This window comes from Echinops telfairi, unplaced genomic scaffold (genome assembly GCF_000313985.2).
Source record: "Echinops telfairi isolate 266 unplaced genomic scaffold, ASM31398v2 ScPeMD7_443;HRSCAF=831, whole genome shotgun sequence".
Lineage (NCBI taxonomy): Eukaryota > Metazoa > Chordata > Mammalia > Afrosoricida > Tenrecidae > Echinops > Echinops telfairi.
The window spans coordinates 45,386,818-45,405,397 of NW_022104341.1; the positions used below are offsets into that span (position 1 = coordinate 45,386,818).

An 18,580-nucleotide genomic window follows, 5' to 3' on the forward strand; every position below is an offset into this window, starting at 1 on the left:
CTATACATATATGCATATATACACATACATAGATCTCACATCCTCATATATAAACAAACAGTCCTTGAACTAACTACAAGCTTTTCTTTCTTGTGTTTTGTTGTTATTGGCTTGTTGTTGTTTTGTTTTCTTTTGTTGCTTGGTTTTGCTCTGTCTTGTTTTTGTGCATGTTATTATCTCTGCAGGTCCCAAACAATTCTAAGAACGGACACCACTCAAAATAAACCTTAGAAGTTTCCATGGCTTTCTGCAGTCACACAAGGTTGGTCTCCTGATTTGTTTTGAAGCCAGATGTATCCAATTTAATGATTACTTGTAATTTAAATAAATGTCTAAAAGGTATGGAATCTCCTACCAATCAGAGGTAAGCTCACTCAATTTAGAAACTATTATCTTAAAAGTCAACTAGGAGACCTGGTGGTGCAGTGGATGAAGCATTGGGTTATTAAGTGCAAAGTCAGTGGTTCAAACTAACCAGCTACTCTGTGGAATAAGGAGGAAGCTGTTTACTCTGATAGAGATTTATTTACTGTATCTTTTCAAAAACCCTAGGAAGCAGTTTTATTCTGTCCCATTATGAGTCAGGATCCACCTAAAGGCAATGCATTTTATTTGAAATGTCAAGCAATCTGAGAATCTTGATTGAAGTTCCTTTTATTTTCTTATGAAAATCATCCATATTGTCTTCTTGGATCATTTAGTTCAGAATATTCTGGACCTAGTGAATCCCAATTTACAAATTGCCTCGACTCTCCATAAAAAGTACTTTACCTTTAATTCCAACCAGACTCTTTTGTGAAATTATGAAGCAGCATGGGGAAATCCTCATATCATGTTAGGCAAAAGTAGAATTTAAAACTGAATGCATAATATGGTTTACCACTTGCCTGGAGTTTTTCATACATCTGATTTTATTAAATCCTCAGACTGTCTCTGCGAAATGGTTTAGCTTCATAACTACATAAGAAACCAAGGAAACCAAAATTTCGCTAATTTCTTCTAAGCTCATTCTTTTAATAGGTGTTAGGCAAAATGCTTTAAAAAAAATCATTTTATTGGGTGCTCGTACAACTCTTACCACAATCGATCCATCCATCGTGTCAAGCACATGTATACATTATGTTGCCATCGTCATTTAAAAAATATTTTCTTTGTACTTAAGCCCTTGTTATCAGCTCATTTTCCCCCTCCCTCATGAACCCTTGATAATTTATAAATTATCATTTTTTCATGTCTTACACTGACCGCTGTGTCCCTTCACCCACTTTTCTGTTGTCTGTCCCCCTAGGAGGGAGTTACGTAGATTCTTGTGATTGGTTCCCCTTTTCTCCCCACATCATGCATTTTGTTGCAGCTCCAACCCAACTTTTTAACATTTTACACAAATGATCTCTTAGTAGTTGTCAAAATGTTTGCCTTTCCCACCAGACCGTGCTTCACGTATACAACTGGCAGTACTACGAAAAACCAAAGCAAACAAACAAAAAAAAACACCAAACGAAAAACTTCCAAAGTTTATGGGATCTCCTCCTCACTTTCCAAAATTTCCTTAAGTATTAGACCTATTTTACAAGACTAAAACTGAAACCGCGATTAAAGACAAATCAAGTGTCTTATCCGGGTCCCTGAGGTACGCAAACTCGCAGAAACAGAAACCCTAACGTGGGTGTCGTGCGGCTCCGAAAAAGGTTGCGTTGGCGTCGCAAAAACGCCTCCGCGCTGCTTTACGGCATAGGCTCCGCCTCTTCGGGTGCGGGAAGTCTGAAGCCGGTAAACATGGCCGCTCCCCACACTACGGAGCGCGCTAAGACTACCCTGGCGGGGCTGTTGCTGTTGTCCGTCGGCAGCTTGGCCGCTAGTCACATCGAGGTAGGAGCCAGGTGCCTGTCAGCGCCCGGCCGGGGGGCGGCCGTGTCGAGGCTGAGTGCCCTGGCTGCTGCCGAGTCGTCTTCTCGCCGGGCTGGACGGGGCCGAAGTGTGCGGCTCTAGGAGGGCGTACCTGCGAAGAGGCGGTCGTGGTCGGGCTGCTTTCCTACTACCGAACGGCAGCTTTCCCCTTTGATGACGAGGGGCTCTGCCTCACCCGCCCCCTCCCCTTTAACCGACGTAGTAACAGGACGTTCTGAACCACCGTCAAGCTTTTAATTATTATTGCGACTACTCTGAATAAGCTTCAGGCCATTTTTGCAATCTGTACCTTTAATCAGGATGGCCCAAAGGACTGGAACATTTGTGTATAAAGTATTATCGTGTGCTTATGCCATTTCCTCTTAAACAAACACACACCACCACCCCACCCCCAAACCTCAGCACCCCTTTCCCTGTATTTTCTAAAGCAGTATTGCTTGTTGTTTCCTAAGCTGGAACTCACTGCGACATTTAATGAACTCACTCTACCTTACAGTATAACCAGAATACAGAATTTAGTTTTAAACTCTTAAAATTGCATGTCTCTCTATAGTTCCACTGGCTTCATTCAGGCCCTGGGCATTTCCGGCCTAGAGTATCGATATAGCTTTATCTCATTTTGCCCCAAGCTCCCAGTTTTCCCCATGTTGATGCTAAATTGGTCTTCGTAAAATGTAAACCTGATCAAGTTATTATCTGCTGAATCATTTCAGTCCCTGCCTGTCTTTCCAGTGTCTCACCTTGGTCAGCGCCTTTGCCCATCACTTCCTTGCTTCCCCAGCACTTTGAGCTTAGACTCCACATGGCTTGGGCATTCCCTCTATCTCTGACAGTTAAAAAGGATAGTACCCGTTCTCTATATATATACTCTTAAATTATTATTAGTTTATATACTTAGGAAAAAAAAAAAGCAAAATAAACCCACTGCCATCGAATCGGTCCCAATCATGGTGAGTGAATCCGTAGAACAGGTTAGAACTGCCTGTGTGGGTTTCTGAGATTAACTTTCCACTGGAGTAGAAAGCTGTATTTTTCTCCCCCAGAATGGCTGGTACTTTTGAACTGCCAGCTTTGAGGTTAGCTGCCCATTGGGTATTTACTACACCACCAGTGCTCCTTAGTTTATATACTTCATATATACAAATCCTTTTAAAAGATAAAAATTAAGATGATTGGAGCTGTGCTATTTTCTTTCCTTATCTTACTTACCTTGCATGTTTCACACACTTGCTGTGCTGTCTTGCATTCCCGTATTTTAGATCTCCTGTTGCCTCTGTTCATTTACTCAGATGCAGGGAAAGCAGAAACACTGTAGGACTTTTCTAACCCCCGACCTTTGCCCTTACTGTTGTCCTTTTTACATTTACTTAGTATGTTGTTGTATCATAGCATTTCATAAAGCCACAAATCTATACAGGAGCAGATTGCCAGGTCTTTACCTGTCTCAAAACCGTGCTCCCTCCTGCCATAAGGGACTATATGCTCTTTCCTTTTGGAATTGTCCTCCTGCTGCTCTTCATCTTTGGGATCTAACTGTTATCTTCTCACGGGAAACCTTCCTTGATTCCTTTAGACCAGATTGGCTTCTTCCATTACACATTTTCGTTATACTGTGAGTTTTTCTGTCACATACTTTATAGTTTGCCTAGTGCTTAGTGTATGCCTATCCATTTGTACATTTGAAGGCAATGATTTTGACTTTTTTTTTGCTCAGAGCCACGACTAGGGCCTGACACCCAACACCCAATGAGTGAATGAGTATTTCATTGAAGTGTAATGTGTTTACATGCTTGTCATCTCAACTCTGGAATTGTCCGGGGGAACACATGATGCTTTTCAGTGATTTTAGAAAATCACCCTTGTTTACATGGTTTTTGGCCTGTAAATAAGAGCTCTGTTCACTATAGGTAGAGTGAATGGGTAACTTTTCAGCAATTATTGTGTAAGACGTTGTTCCTGGGTGGTACAGTTGCACTCACCTGCCAACTGAAAGACTTCTAGTTTGAGTCCACACAGAGGATTACTGGAAAAAAGACCGTGCAGTCTACTTCCCAAAATCAATCATCAAAAACCCTATGAAGTATAGTTCTATGACACACACACAAGGTCACCATGAGTCAGAAATGACCCATTGGAGCTGGTTTACCTTTATTTTTTAATGTTGAAACAGTTTTCTTTTAAAAACTTCATTGTGAATTGGGTAAAGATTTACAGAGTAGATTATCAACAGTTTTAGAGTGCTACATTGAATAATTCATATGTATTTTGTTTCTACTCATCCACTGGAATCCCCTCAATGTATTGTCACTTATTTTATGTTGTCTCTGTGTATACTGTTTTCATTCTTCCTTCTTTCCTAACTCTATGAACTTTGTTTTTGGGTAAATTCTGCTCTTTTCATTTCTTCAATGGTTGATTAATCTAATAATGGGTTAGTTCAGCTATAGGTTTAAAGGGTATCCGTGGGCCATAGTCTTGGGGGTTTCACCTGTCTTTGTCAGACTAGTAAGTCTGGTCTCATGATTTTGAGTTCTGTAGGCAACCACTTTTACTGAAGTCTTGGTGCTACAAAGATTTTGGAACTGGAAGACATTGGAGATTCATTGGGGGTGATTCTCAATTTTAATCATAGGGAAAGTCAAGTCTGAAGAGCTACACGACTTGTCCCAAATTTACAGCCAGCTGGAGATTTAGGGCCTGGGCTGAAACTCCCAAATCGATGCTCTATCCACTATATCACAATGGGTTTGTTCAGCATCCAGGATGCTGTTGAGAGAGTTTGATTGTATTTACATGTGTACGTATTCTAGTGGTACAGCAGTGAAAGCACTTGGCTGGCTGTTCACCAAAGATCATCGGTTTGAACTCAGCAGCTACTCTGAAGAAGAATGTGGCAATGAGTTGGTGTTAACTTGGTAGCAGTGGGTTTAGTTTTAGACTTAAGTAATATTTTTAGAATTTCATTATTCCTGAACTTTTCTTGTCAGCTGAAAATTCTGATAGGTAACTTTTGTCAAAGGTCCCGGCGAGATGCAAAGGGTTTGTGCATGACTACTGGCCTATGGTTTGGAGGTGCGAACCCATCCAGCAGCATTTAGAAGATAGGCCTGCAGATCTGCTTCCATGAAAATTACAGCCAATAGCGTCCTATGAAGTAGTTCTCCTCTGTAACACATGGGGTCACTATCAATCGCACTGTATGGCAATGGATTTGACATTTGTCTTGTGAGCCAGGCATTATTATTACCATTTTATAGATGAGGAAATAGAGGCCCAGAGAGATGAAATAATTTCTTAGTAAGTAATATAGGTAGGACATTGGAATAGCTGACCCTTAGTGACTCAGTAGGGCACGATAGGATGGCTCCACAGGGTTTCCAAGACTAATCAATATAGAAGCCGACCACCACATCCTTTTCCCTCCAAATAGCCAGTGGGTTCAAACTGCCAATTTATCCATTAGTGGCTTGTAAGGTCTTGGAATCAACTGGGCAGCAACAGGCTTGGTTTTACTCTGATTATTCTAGCAATTGATACTGTGTGCGAGCAGATCTGGAGTCAGTATAGCTTATATTCACTGCCACTCTAATAATTAAATAATCTCATTAGGTTTCAGGATGACATTGGATTTGGTGGAGGTATTTTAGGGCTCCACACATGGCAATTTCAATTTAGAATTATTTCAATAGAATAGTTAAATGGCATATGGATGTATGATAGAGACTGCCCAGTTGAACACAGTGGTGAGTTCAAGTAAATTAATGGAAAGCACCTAGAACATTAGTAGAGATGAACATTGAGTGAAATTTCAACAGGAGGAATATTGTTTTATATAGAATCAAAACATTCAATAAGGCATTCACAATTAGAACTCTGGAATTTTAGAAGCATAGGAAGAAACCCTAATTAAACATCCATAATTCTCCTCAACAAAAATAGAACTTGTTAATATCTATGATTCAACACATTTGTCTGATCATTAATGTTTGCTTGTGTCACTAATACTAAAGAATAAGAGATAAGCTATGAGATTTTAGAGAATCAATAGAAATGATCATTAAATGATTAACAAATGTTAAAAAGTATATGAGAAATTTTGAAAAGGAATGCTTTTTTGTTTTGGTTAAGGATGTAGGGAGATTGTTACACCATAATAAATTTATGGGTATAAAAACACTTTAGATTATTACTTAAAGTGAAATATCAGTCGTTTAGAAGTTCCTTGTATATGCATCAAAGTGATGAATAAAGGAGTAGTTACAGTATACTAAAAATGATTTTTGAAATTTATAGCTTTATGGTACCATCTTTATATAATACCTTCTTACCTTATGTTGGAACCCTTATCTATGTGGTTTCCGTTTTTTTTAGGACTTGGTCTTACTTTGCTTACTACTAGTAAGGGTATTAGAATCATGCATTCAATTCAGAAATATTTATTTGAAATCTATGTACCATACTTATTTGGGTTAAGTCAGTGTGAATGAAACTTGAGTTTTTATATCTTACTGGGCAAAGGCAACAAGACATAATAAATAAGAATGATATATGTTACGAAAGTCATACACACAAATGGAAAATAAGTCACAGGAAAATTTTGTTATGAGGTTGCAGTTTTAAAGTAACACGCTGGTTAAATGTGTTAAATTCTGTGTTCTTTATTGAACGTTCTACTTTCTTTGTAGTTGTCAAATATTAAGATGTGAGCTATATATAAAATACAGCTTTTATTTGAACACTGCTTAATTTTTCAAAGCAGAAGCTTTTACACATACATCTTTATAGTCCTCTCAAAATAGCTCCGTGATAAGGGTTAGCATTGCTTTCATTTTGCATATTAAGACACTGAGTCTCAAAGAGGTTAAGGATCTTGCTCAGAGTCATGCTGTCAAATCAGTGTCCAGGATAAGGTGGGACTCTGCATCTCCAGAGTTCCAGTTTAGGACCCTTTCCTCCTCTGGTATCTTAAACTATTAACTTCTCTTGATATTGTTTTTATTTCTTTGGCCTGAGACTGCCATAAATATACATAATGATAAATTATTATTATCACTACTGAAAACAGCACCATAAATCTTAGCTGTCCTTTAAAATTCTGCATCTTGGGAAATAATAGTTTTTTCTTCTTGCTTTTTTTCCTTTTACTGTTATTTTTCCTGTCATTTATTGCTTTTATTGTTTTCTGACTAACAGGATCAAGCAGAACAATTCTTTAGAAGTGGCCATACAAACAACTGGGCTGTATTGGTAAGTATGTCTGTCTGTTCACATATTATGTATGTATGAATTTTGTGTGAATCTTTTTAACAACAAAAGTTAATTTCCTTATATCTTATAATAGAAATTCTTAAAGAAATTAAGGTGCTACTATTTAAAGCAAGCATTTTATAAAATGTAGAATTCTTTTATTTTAATGCTGGAAACTAGTAATTATATTATCTGCACTCTTATAATCTCTACTTCAATATTTAAAATCTCTTAAATTGTTTATAAAAAGATATTATCATTATAGAAAATTCAAATTATATAGGAAATTTAAAAGAAGACAGGGTTTAACTTTCATTATGCACTTTACTTCACTGGAGAACTGGAGTGCGCATACCTCACTGGAGGTGTGGCGAAACAGAAAATGTCCAAGTCCCACATCTCAGAGTCCACATTCAGTGACTGCTTTTCTGATCCCTTCTCTATATCGAAACATGCCATTTTGTTATATGATTTTATGTAAGTGGGATTATGTTATACCTGCTATTTTGCAACCCATTAGCAGTGTATTCTCTCTCTCTCTTTTCCCCCACTCAGTAGTGTATCTTTGTGATCTTTCCCTGCCAGAAATTCTTATTCTTGACAAAAGCTGCGTAGTTTCCTGTTTTATGAATGTGCCCTAATCTCAAGTGCCTGGGCATTTATGTTTTAAATTTTAGTTATTTTTAAAAGGGTTGTAAAAATGGCCTTAGCTTTGAGAACTTGATTTCTTTTAAAAATCAATTGCTAGACATTAGGATGTGAAGTCATGGATCATAATTGCCCTCTGAAAAGGCTGTACTCTTTTTCTAAACTCAAGTCATCTATATTTTCAGTGTTTTATTTTATTAACTGCTAGGTAGTAGGTGAAGTTTTATTTTAATTTACATTGCTTTGATTATTAGTGAAGTTTGCATGTTAGTCCATTTTGTATCTGCTGTCTTTTTTGTTTGTGTAAATTACTATCTATCTGTATTCATAAATTTTTGCTGTTTATTCCCATAATATGATTAGGTATAATCAGTTTTATTTCCCTGTTTGGAAAATATTTCATAGTAGTTCGACTATATGATTAGAAGATACAATAATCTTTACTTAATGGGGGAAAAAAGTATTTAAGAGTATATTGAAAGACAGGACAAGGAAGTAAAGGATAGATTCAAAGAGTAAGGAAAAGAAAGTGATTTTTGTGAATAAAGAAGGGGAACAATGAACATCTCTTGCCCCAAGCCTGCAAGTCATGCTGGAAAGAGAAGAAAACTGGGGAACACCTCTTGTAAGAAGAGAGTGCAAATGTGAAGGAGACAGAGCAGTTTAACTAAAAGTGTAGGATAAATATGCATAAGATTATAGCTTTTCTAAGGCCCAAAGTCGATTTTTTGAATGTGTGAGGTCTTGTAAAATTGATAATAATTCCATAAAAGACTATAATCATTTACAGGTTGTTAAAACCAAATAATGATTATGACTACCATAATTATTTTTAATAAATATAATTATATGGCAGTTAAATAAAACAGTATGACATAGATTCATGGCCATTTTCTTGTTTACCAAGAGAACTCACCTTCTATATACTACTCTTCACAAGAGGTGAAAGAATTGAATAAAGCTCCTTGAGATAGGGAGCCATGTTTCCAACTATTAGTAAAAACTGGAGAATTCTTTTAGGGGCTGAAGAAATCCTGGTAGCATAGTAGACAACTTGTTGGCTGTTAAGCACAAATTTAGCAGTTCAAACCCACCAGCTACTTGGCTGGAGGAAAATGAGGCTTTCTACTCCTGTTTACAGGAGTAAATTCAGTATCTGAAAACGGCAGGAACCATTTCTACTCTGTCCTATAGGGTTGCTATGAGTTGGAATCCACTGGATGGAAATGAGTTTGGTTTGGGTTAGTATCAGGAGCCAGATATCAATTCACCAACTGAGAGAATTATTTTACTTTTTCAAACCTTGATGTTACTGTGGGTTAAATGTTTGGCAGTTACTGATTACAAGGTTGGCAGTTCAAACTCACCAGTTGCTCAGGAGAAAAAGATGAGGCTATCTGTTCCCATAGCAGATTGGTGGTATAGCGGTTATGCATTGGGCTGTGATCTGCACGGTCAGCAGTTGGAAATGATGAGCAGCTCCGCGGGAGAAAGACTGGGTTTTCTATTCCTGTAAACAATCACACTCTCAGAAACCCACAAAGGGGTCCCTATGAGTCAGCATTTACTCAGTGGCAGTGAGTTTGGTTTGGTTGGTCTGTTCCAAGATTAATAGTCCTTCTCCCATATAGGATTGTCGTAAGGCAGAATCCAGTAGGTGGCAGTGGGCTTTTTTTGATAGGAGGGTATTGAAACTTCCTTACAAGTCTTTCTATGAGTAATTCTCTCTTGTGCAGGCCATCAGTTACCAAAAGGGCTCATCCTTTAGAACTTAGCTTATTCTACATTTACATTAAAACCTACCTCGTTCGGGAATGGGGTCGTGGTGGTGAATTGGGCTGCAAACAGCAAGGTAAGCAGTTCAAAACCACCATGGGAGAAAGATGAAACTTTCTACTCCCATAAAGACTTATAGTCTCAAAAACCCATAGGGGGCAGTTCTACTCTGTCCTATAAGGTTGAGATGAATTGGAAAGGACTTGATGACAGTGTGTTTTTTGGTTTGCTCTTGGAAACCCTTAACCAGGTTTATTAGTAATTTGGGTCCCAGATGAAAAATATAGTAAAAAATGCTTCTGAGCATTTGACAACACAGGCACTTTTAGTATTTTGCTTAAGATTTTATACGTTAACTAAGATTTAGCATGGTGAACTTGAATAAATTGTACTTTTTAAAGTGGAAAATTGTGTAATTTGACTCAGGTCAAGTGACTTAATAAAAGTACATTTCTTTCAATCCTATGTAATTCAAATAAAAACAATCTAGTTTTCTTCATTTTTAATAAATTTATAATCATAACTAAATGATGAGATCTAAGTGAAGTGCACTTTGGTCTTATAAAATGATTGAGAAAGGTTTTGCCAATAGAGAGAGAGAAGAAGTGTTAGATTCCATTTGAGTCTCTGGATCTGTTTTGTATAAAATATTAGTGCTTATGTTTAATAAGTAAGTTATAAAAATAATCCATGCTCATGACTTTAAAAATTCCAGTGAGGAAGGATACAAACTGAACAGCTAAAGTCTGTTTTGGGGCCCCCTATTTTAGTGGCCATTATCAATTTCTGACGAATTTTTCAGAAATTTTCAGTGTCTATAGTCACATTTGTGTTTTTCCCTCCCCTCCTTTAAACATATTATATGCTGTTTGTTTATTTATTTTTTGTGCTTAGCAGTGTAACTTAAGTTAATACTTCCTGCTTCCTTTTGTTTTCTATCTAGTAAATTAATGATAATTATAAAATAATTTTCTTAGCTTTATGCATATTGAATAACATAATACATGTGAAAATCCTTCTGTGTATGGAAAAGTATATGAAAAGTAGTAGTTTTTATTATGACTGTAAATTAATTCTGCTCTTTAGAGGCAGGGATGGCAAGACGTTATCTTACATACTTTGAACATGTTGTCAGTAGAGACCAATCCCTGGAGAAGGACATTGTATTAAGTTAGGTGATTTTATGTCAACTATACACTCCTGGCTACAGGTAGAATCATCTGTCAATCATGTCACAGCCTGATGCTATCTCCTCAGGTGCGTGTCCTCCTCATAAGGTGGACCCTGGCACCCTCCTCCTCTCCCTGACATTTTGCCTTTCTGCCTGCTTGGATTTGGCTACTGACCCTGAGAGCTGTCTGAACCCTGCCATGTTTCCACTGGCCTTGGTTTCACATGGCCTCACTCACTGGCCTGTGATCTTCCTGCATTCTGTATCATTGCCTGTGGCTCCATCACTCTCAAGAGGGACTTATGCACTAGTATCGGACTTAGAGACTTGAGTTGGATTGGGCCTGGGGCACTTTCTTTCACATATAATTACTTCTCAATATAAAGCCCTTTCTGATACTTATGTGTCACTGAGTTTGTTTTTTTTCGTCAACCTCACCTAATATAGACGTCATACTTGGTCAAGTCAAGGGCCTGAGATGAAGAGGAAGGTCCCCAGTGAGATGAATTGGCACAGGCGGCTGCAACAAATAGGCTCAGGCATGGGGCCAACTGCGAGCATGGCACAGAGCCAGGCAGTGTTTAGTTCTGTTGTATGTAAGGTTGCTCTGAGTCCAAACCAGTGCAGTGGCACCTAACAACAACAACAGCAACAACATTTTTAGCTCCGGTTAGGGAACCTTCATTCTTTGCTGTTGATAGCCATTGGCCTCCAGGTTTATTATTATTATTTTTTAATTTCAAATAATGATGCTATTGAGAAAATCCTTAAAATGCATATTTTTTGCATATTTATTTAAGCCAAACCAAAAGATATGTGCATTTTCTTACTTGATGTATATTATAAATTAACCTCCTGGATTCATATCAATTTCCATTCCCATCAGTAATATAGAAGAGTATTCATTTCTTTATATCCTTGCCAGTACTGTAAGTTGTCAGACTTTTTAATACTTTTCAAACTGATTTATACTTCTAAAATTATAACTAAAGTGGAGCATTTATAAGTGCTTTATTGTCCATTTTAATACCTTTCTTATGTAATGCTTGTGCTAATTTTTTGTCCATTTAAAATATTCTATTTTTTTTCCTGTTAAGTTCAATTTAGGAAATTGTTGATATTGTTATTGGGTGGTGTGTTAGGCTGGTTTGTTTAGAGAAACAAAACCAGTGACAGTAATTTGTGTATAAGAAAGAACTTTTTATCAAAAAATAATTTTATATCCAGAAGGTGTTCTGCCCAGTCCAACTCAAGTTCATGGGTCTGACCTGGAGCCTTCTGCAGACTCATGTAGCTACAGTCTGATACTAAGAAAGGGGAATGCAACGCAGGGAGATCACCAGTCAGTGCGTGTAGAATCACATTTATCCAAGGTTGATGGGACTGAGGCAAGGTGCCAATAGCTCCCAGATTGGCTCCCAGAGCCAGTGGACCTCAGGAGGCTGCCCTTGGAGGCAGATACATAATTTAAGCAAGCAGGGAAGGTGAAGGAGCAGAGGAGAGAAAAGTTCTCATTGTCACTCTCATAGCAAAAACACTCACTATCTCTCTTAAGGAAAATATCCTCAAAGAGGCATCATCACACTCGTTATTTGATTGTGACCTGATTGATAGGCTGGACTCCATCTTTATGCTTTCACACAGTCTTAAGTTGACTTAAAATCTAACGGCCACACTTGCCAATGAGTCGGTTCAGACACATAGCGACCGTATGTACAATAGGTCTTGTGTCAGCCTCACAATTGTTACTATGCTTGAGTCCATTTTAGGAAGTAGCATATGATCAAGAGCTCTTGGTATTTAAGGATCAAGTTCAAGCTGCACCAAAAGACAAGGCTCCTGGAATTGATTGATGGAATTAATCAAAATGTTTCAACAAATGGATACACTGGTAAGCAATTTGGAGGACATTTACCTTTCCAACCAACTGGAAGAAGAAATTCATAGTTGTGCCCATTTCAAAGAAAGGTGATTCAACAGAATGTAGAAATTATTAAACAATATCATTGCTATTACATGCAAGTAAAATTTTGTGAAGATAATTTGAAAGCAGTTGCAGCAGTACATCAACAGGGAACTGGCAGATATTCAAGCTAGACTCAGAAGATGTGGAATGAGGGCAGTCATTGTTGATTTAAGGTGGGTATGTTAGACAGAGTTCTTTAGAGAAACAAAACCAGGACACTTATGCTTTTATATATATATATATATATATATATATATATAACACAAGAAATAAACAGTATATATATATATATAGATAGATAGATAGATAGATAGATCTATAGATCTATATAAAACACAAGAAATAAACAGTTAATTAATATAGAGCAGTACAAATGGCTCAGTGAGCAGCTGATATACTGGCAGTCTTTCAAGTCTTCAGGGCCACCGGATACAAGTCAACGAAGCAGACAGCTGAGTCCTCTGTAGAGCAATTCAAGCAATCTGGCCACAGGCAGCAATTAGCAAGGCAGGTCACCAACAGTCAGCCAGATTACAGTCTGACAGTCCCCAGCTCAAGCGATATATACTTCAGTAGTGTGGCGAAGCAGGTCTTGAAGGAACCTCAAACTACAATGACACAGTCCACAGGTTAGGTGTCCCACAAGTAGTGTAGCTAGCAAATTGAGGCAGAGAACAAGCTAAGGCAGCTACACACTGGTCTGATCATCAAAGAGCAAGAGACAAAAAAGGCGTGGCTCACGGAGCCATTTATCTCTCCGCCCTTCAATTAATCCCATGTGTTCATTGGCCAGGTTGGCACAATAAACCTAGGTATCACAGTGGGTCTTTAGTGAAAGAAGAGAATATCAGAATGATGTTTACCCGTGTCTTATTGACTATGCAAAGGCATTAGACTGTGTGGAGTATAACAAATTATGGATAACATTGCACAACAGAGGAATTTCAGAGTTCTCGTTATTTGATTGTGTATTCCTGAGGAATGTCTGCATTGACCAAGAGGCAGTAAAAGAATAAGGGAATAATATGTGGTTTAAAATAGGGAAGGCATGTATCACCATGCTTATTCAATCTATATGCTGAGCAAATAATCTGAGGAACTGGACTATATGAAGAAGAACACAGCATCAGAAAGAAGAAGACTCATTAGCAACCTACAATATGCAGATGATGCACCCTTGCTGAAAGTGAAGAAGACTAGACATACTTATTGCCAATCAAAGACTACAACCTTCAATAAGGATTATACTTCAACAGAAAGAAAACAAAAATTTTCACGCATGAACCAGTAGACAACATCATGAAAAACAGAAAATAAGGAAGTTGTCAAGTCATGTTGCTTGGATGTACATTTAATGTCCATGAGAGCAGCAGTCAGTAAATAAATGAAGTATTGGATTGGGCAACTCTACTACTAAAGACTTCTTTAGGGTGTTAGGACTCTGATGGCATTGTGTATTAGTAGGTGGGGTGCTAACTGCAAGCACAGTAGTTTGAAACCGCCAGTAGGAGAAAGGTGAGACTTTCTACTTCCATGAAGAGTTACAGTCTTGGAAACCCACGGGCAGTTCTGCCCTGCGCTATAGAATTACTATGATTTGGAATCAACTTGGTGGCATTGAGGTTTTTTTTTCTTTTGTAATGTGTTAAAAAACAAAGATGTTACTTTGAGTGCTAAGGTTCCTTTGACCTAATCCAAGGCATTTTTAATCATAGATGTACATATAAAAGCTAGGCAGTAAATAAGACCCAGGAATAATTGATAAATTGTTTATTTTGTTGGTGAAAAGTACTGAATATACCATGAACTGCCAGAGAATGAACAAATCTATATTGGAAGAAGTCCAACCAGAATGCTCCTTAGGAGCATCAGTGGAGATACTTCATCTTACATGTTCTCAGGAGGGACCAGACCCTGGAGAAGTCCATCGAGCTTGGTAAAAAAGAGTCAGTGAAAAGTGGAAGACCCTCCAAAAAGGTGAATTGATACCGGAGCTGCAACAGTGGTCACAAATAAAGCAACAGTTGTGAGAATGGTGCCAGGCCAGGTAGTGTTTTCATCTGTCGTCCAATATGTCATTATGAATTAGAAAAGACTCAACATACTTACACATAGAGCCCACTCTACTTACAGTACAGCACCCTCATATATTTAGCATACATAGCCACCTATGTATGTGGTTACAAATTATTGTTAGTTATTACTGCTGTTGTAGTGTTGAAGATGTTGTAACATTTGCTGTAGCTGTCCCTGTATTTGTTGTCCCTTTTCAGTGTCTCCCTTTTCCTCGGTTGGGGTGTGCTGACTTCCCCCATATTACTTTTCCCTTCACCAGAATCAACTCGTGTTCACTGTCTTTACAGTTAGGGCTTCCCCTTCCTCTCTTTACTGTTTCTGGTATTGGTCGAATAATGTTTTGCTTTGTTTTTCTGGGTGAAACTGTTTACTTTTTTATAATAGTGATCTTATACAATATTTGTCTCCTGTTTGATTATTTTCACGTAGCATAATGTCCTCCAGGTTCAACCATGTTGTGAGATGCTTCATAGATTTACCATTATTATTGTTGCATATTATTAAATTGTATGAAAGTAACAGTTAGTTATCTTTTAATCCATTAATGGGCTTTTAACTTATTTCCATCTTTTTGCTATATTATAAATAATGCTGCAGTGAACATAGGTGTACTTAAGTCTGTCTGTGTCACAATTTTAATATCTCCTTGCTTTTTTGGCAAGGTCTCTGATGAGCATAGGTTTTTCGTTTTTAAGATATTCTCATTGTATATCTTCTAATGTTTGTGCAGTTTTAGGTATGTTTAAAATTCTGTTCCCCCATGTATTAGACCCCTTTATGTTGTCCATCTTTTTGTCTTCCAAAGCCTGTAGTTTTAGATTTTGCATATAGTTCTTGGATATATTTTGAGTAAATTTTTGTGTGTGATGTGAAATAGGAATCTTGTTTAATTTGCTTTCCAAATGAATACCCAGTTTTGCCAGCATCATTTACAAAAAGGATATTCTTTTCTCAGTTTAGTGGACTTTGGCCATTTGTTGTAGATCACCTAGACACTGATAGATTGATTTACTTCTTTGTTCTTAATTCTATTTGATTGGTCCATGTGTCTGTCTTTCTGCCACTATAAGGCATTTTTGATTACCATTGTAATCAAACAACATTGTTGATTACCATTGTTGTTTTAGTACTGGACTCTGGAACCGCAGATGTGTGGTTTTCTGTCATGTTTCCCTTTTCTAATAATGCTCTGCTTGTCTGAGATCTCTTTCCTTCCTGATCAGTTTTCCATTTTATTACATATTAAAGATTTTTGAGGTGGGCATTTGTATCAGAAGTGCATGATATCTACAGGCCACTTTGGGACGTAGTGACATTGCCAGGATATTCTTCCTCTTCGTGAACCAGGGCGTGTTTTGCCATTTATGTAGATCTCTCTTGCTTTCTTGTGGTAACATTTTGTAGCTTTGTACTTTACATTTTTTCCTGCTCTAATTATTTTATGTATAGGGTTACTATAAGTCAGAATCAACTTAAAGGCTGTGAGCTTGTGGTTTCCGTAGTTAGATTAATTCCTAAGTGTTTTGTCTTTGTGAGAGCTATTGTAAATGCTCCTGTTATCCTGATTTCCCTGTCAGTTATCTTTGATGGTGTAGAGGAATCCATTTGGCTTTTATGTGTTGATCTTGTTCCTACCATTTTGAATACTTCTGTTAGTTCTAATGGAGTCTCTGGGATTCTCTGTGTATACGATTATGTCATCTGTGAATAGGGACATTTTACTTTCTCTTTACAAATGCATGTGTTCTTCATTTCTGTTGTCAAGAAGGCTCTTTTGGAGCCTTAGGGTTAAAATTTCCGAACAATTTTGATATGTTTATGAATCAAGTTTTTTTAAAAAACAGTTAAGCCTGGTTTAGTGGTTTCTGTTTCCTGTTCAATTCCTATATGCATATACACATTTTGTAGGTTAAATTTTACTGTATTTCTGTTTTTCACAATTAAAAGTAAGAAGCAATTCAAACTGAAAGCAATATTGTATAAGTCACGGTAGCTGGTTTTCTTTCCTATGATGAGATTACAAGTATTTAAAAATTTTTTTACTTTATTTTAAAAATACTTTATTTTAAATTAGGTGAAAGTTTATAGAGCAGTGTACTAGTTTTACATTCAACAGTTCATACACATTTTTTTTCAATATATCCATTGCAATTCCCTCCCACTTCCTCTTTATGTTTCCTGTTCCATTGAACTTTGAGGTTGGGTAAATGTTGCCCTTTTGATCTTAAAAATGTGACTGTTCGAACACAGGTGAGTTCAGTTCCAGACCTGAAGGGTGACTAAGGTCCATTGTCTTGGGGGTTTCACTAGTCTTTGTCTGACCAATAAGCCTGGCCTCTTTCATGAATTTGAGTTGTGCTCCACATTTTTCTCCCACACTATGAAGATGTTCTAATAAATAATGTGAACCTTTCACGACATTTAGTAGTGGTAACTAGGCATCATCTCGTTCTTTTAGCCTTAGGGGTGTGAAGACTGATGTGTTAGTGGTCCATGAGTCAATTTTTGATTTTTTTCTTTTCAGAAAACAAGATTTTTTTTTAATCAAATGAATTTTAAATTTTTATTATTTTCAACAGTTTTATTGGTACATGGTTTACATATCCTATAATTGAATAGTTCAATTGTTCAATAATATCAAAGGGAATTGTACAATCACCACCACATGAATCTTAGAGCACCTCCCCCATGATTAAGTCACCTTTAAAATGAGTTGTGCGATCACAATCAGTTCTAGTGCTACCTCCCCCTCCCACCTTCATTATTTACTCCTGAAATGCTCTTTCCCTCCCTATAACTCATCTTCCATCCCTGCATTCCCTATAACCCCTGGTATCAGTTGTTATCATTATGCATCCACTCCTCCTGTGCTTCACCGCTGGGAAACTCAACACAAAACAATGAAAAAATAAGTTGCATGAAGGTGGTAAGGATAAGATCATATTAGTATAAAGACAAATACAAATAATGTGTAAGAACAACTAAGGGATACTTTCACTCAGTACAAATTCAATTCTTTTCTCTAAGGAGGTCACCTGGCCAACTGTCCAGTTCAGTCCAGCAAAATTAAGATTACAGTGGCCTCTGCCTAATGGTAAGGCTGTTCGAGATTCTTGCGTTTGACTGGAGGAATCTGCCAGTAGTTCGCTCTGACTAGATACTCTGCAGATGGGTTTTGGGCGCCCACTGTCTTCCTTAGCCCTCATATCAACACATTCTTAAGTTTTTGTAAAGGAATTTAGTAGAATGTAGGCATTACATATCAAGGGCATTATCAAAGGATCTCTGCACCACACCCTTGCCAGGTCTTTTATTTCCTGGGCTTCTCTTACCTATCACTATTGTACTATCCTTGTCATCAGTATTACATCTGTAAATATTATCTCACCAAACAATGCTAAAATTTTCCTTTTAAGAACCTATGTATTTTAGAGGAATTACAGAAGAAAATGACCTATTTTATTTACCCAGGTAGTTACTATTTCTGCTCTTCATTTATTCCTACAGTATTCCTTTGGTATAATTTCCCTTCAGCCAGAAGAACTTCCTTTAGCATGTCTTTTTTAGTCAGTTTGCTGGTGACAAATTATATTTTTTCCATTCATGTGAGAATAAAATTATTTCATTGTCATTCCTGGTATATCTTTTCACTAGATATGTGTTCTGAATTAATAGTTCTTTTGTTTCAGTCCATTAAAGATGCTGTTCATTGTCTTTTTTTGAGTCATTTTATTTGGAGCTTGTACAACTCTTATCACAATCCATCCATCCATTGTGTTAAGCACATT

General features: G+C 37.3%; 1 protein-coding gene across 1 annotated transcript in view; it reads left to right on the forward strand.

Annotated features, from left to right (window-relative positions):
* Window positions 1–1,767: 1,767 nt before the first annotated feature.
* Window positions 1,768–18,580, forward strand: part of PIGK (phosphatidylinositol glycan anchor biosynthesis class K) — a 169,924-nt gene continuing 153,111 nt past the window's right edge. Inside the window, exons 1-2 of the mRNA XM_004699318.2 lie at window positions 1,768–1,869; window positions 7,102–7,155. Of these exons, the coding sequence (XP_004699375.1) occupies window positions 1,777–1,869; window positions 7,102–7,155 (147 nt within the window). The 5' untranslated portion in view covers window positions 1,768–1,776. The remainder of the gene's footprint in view (window positions 1,870–7,101; window positions 7,156–18,580) is intronic.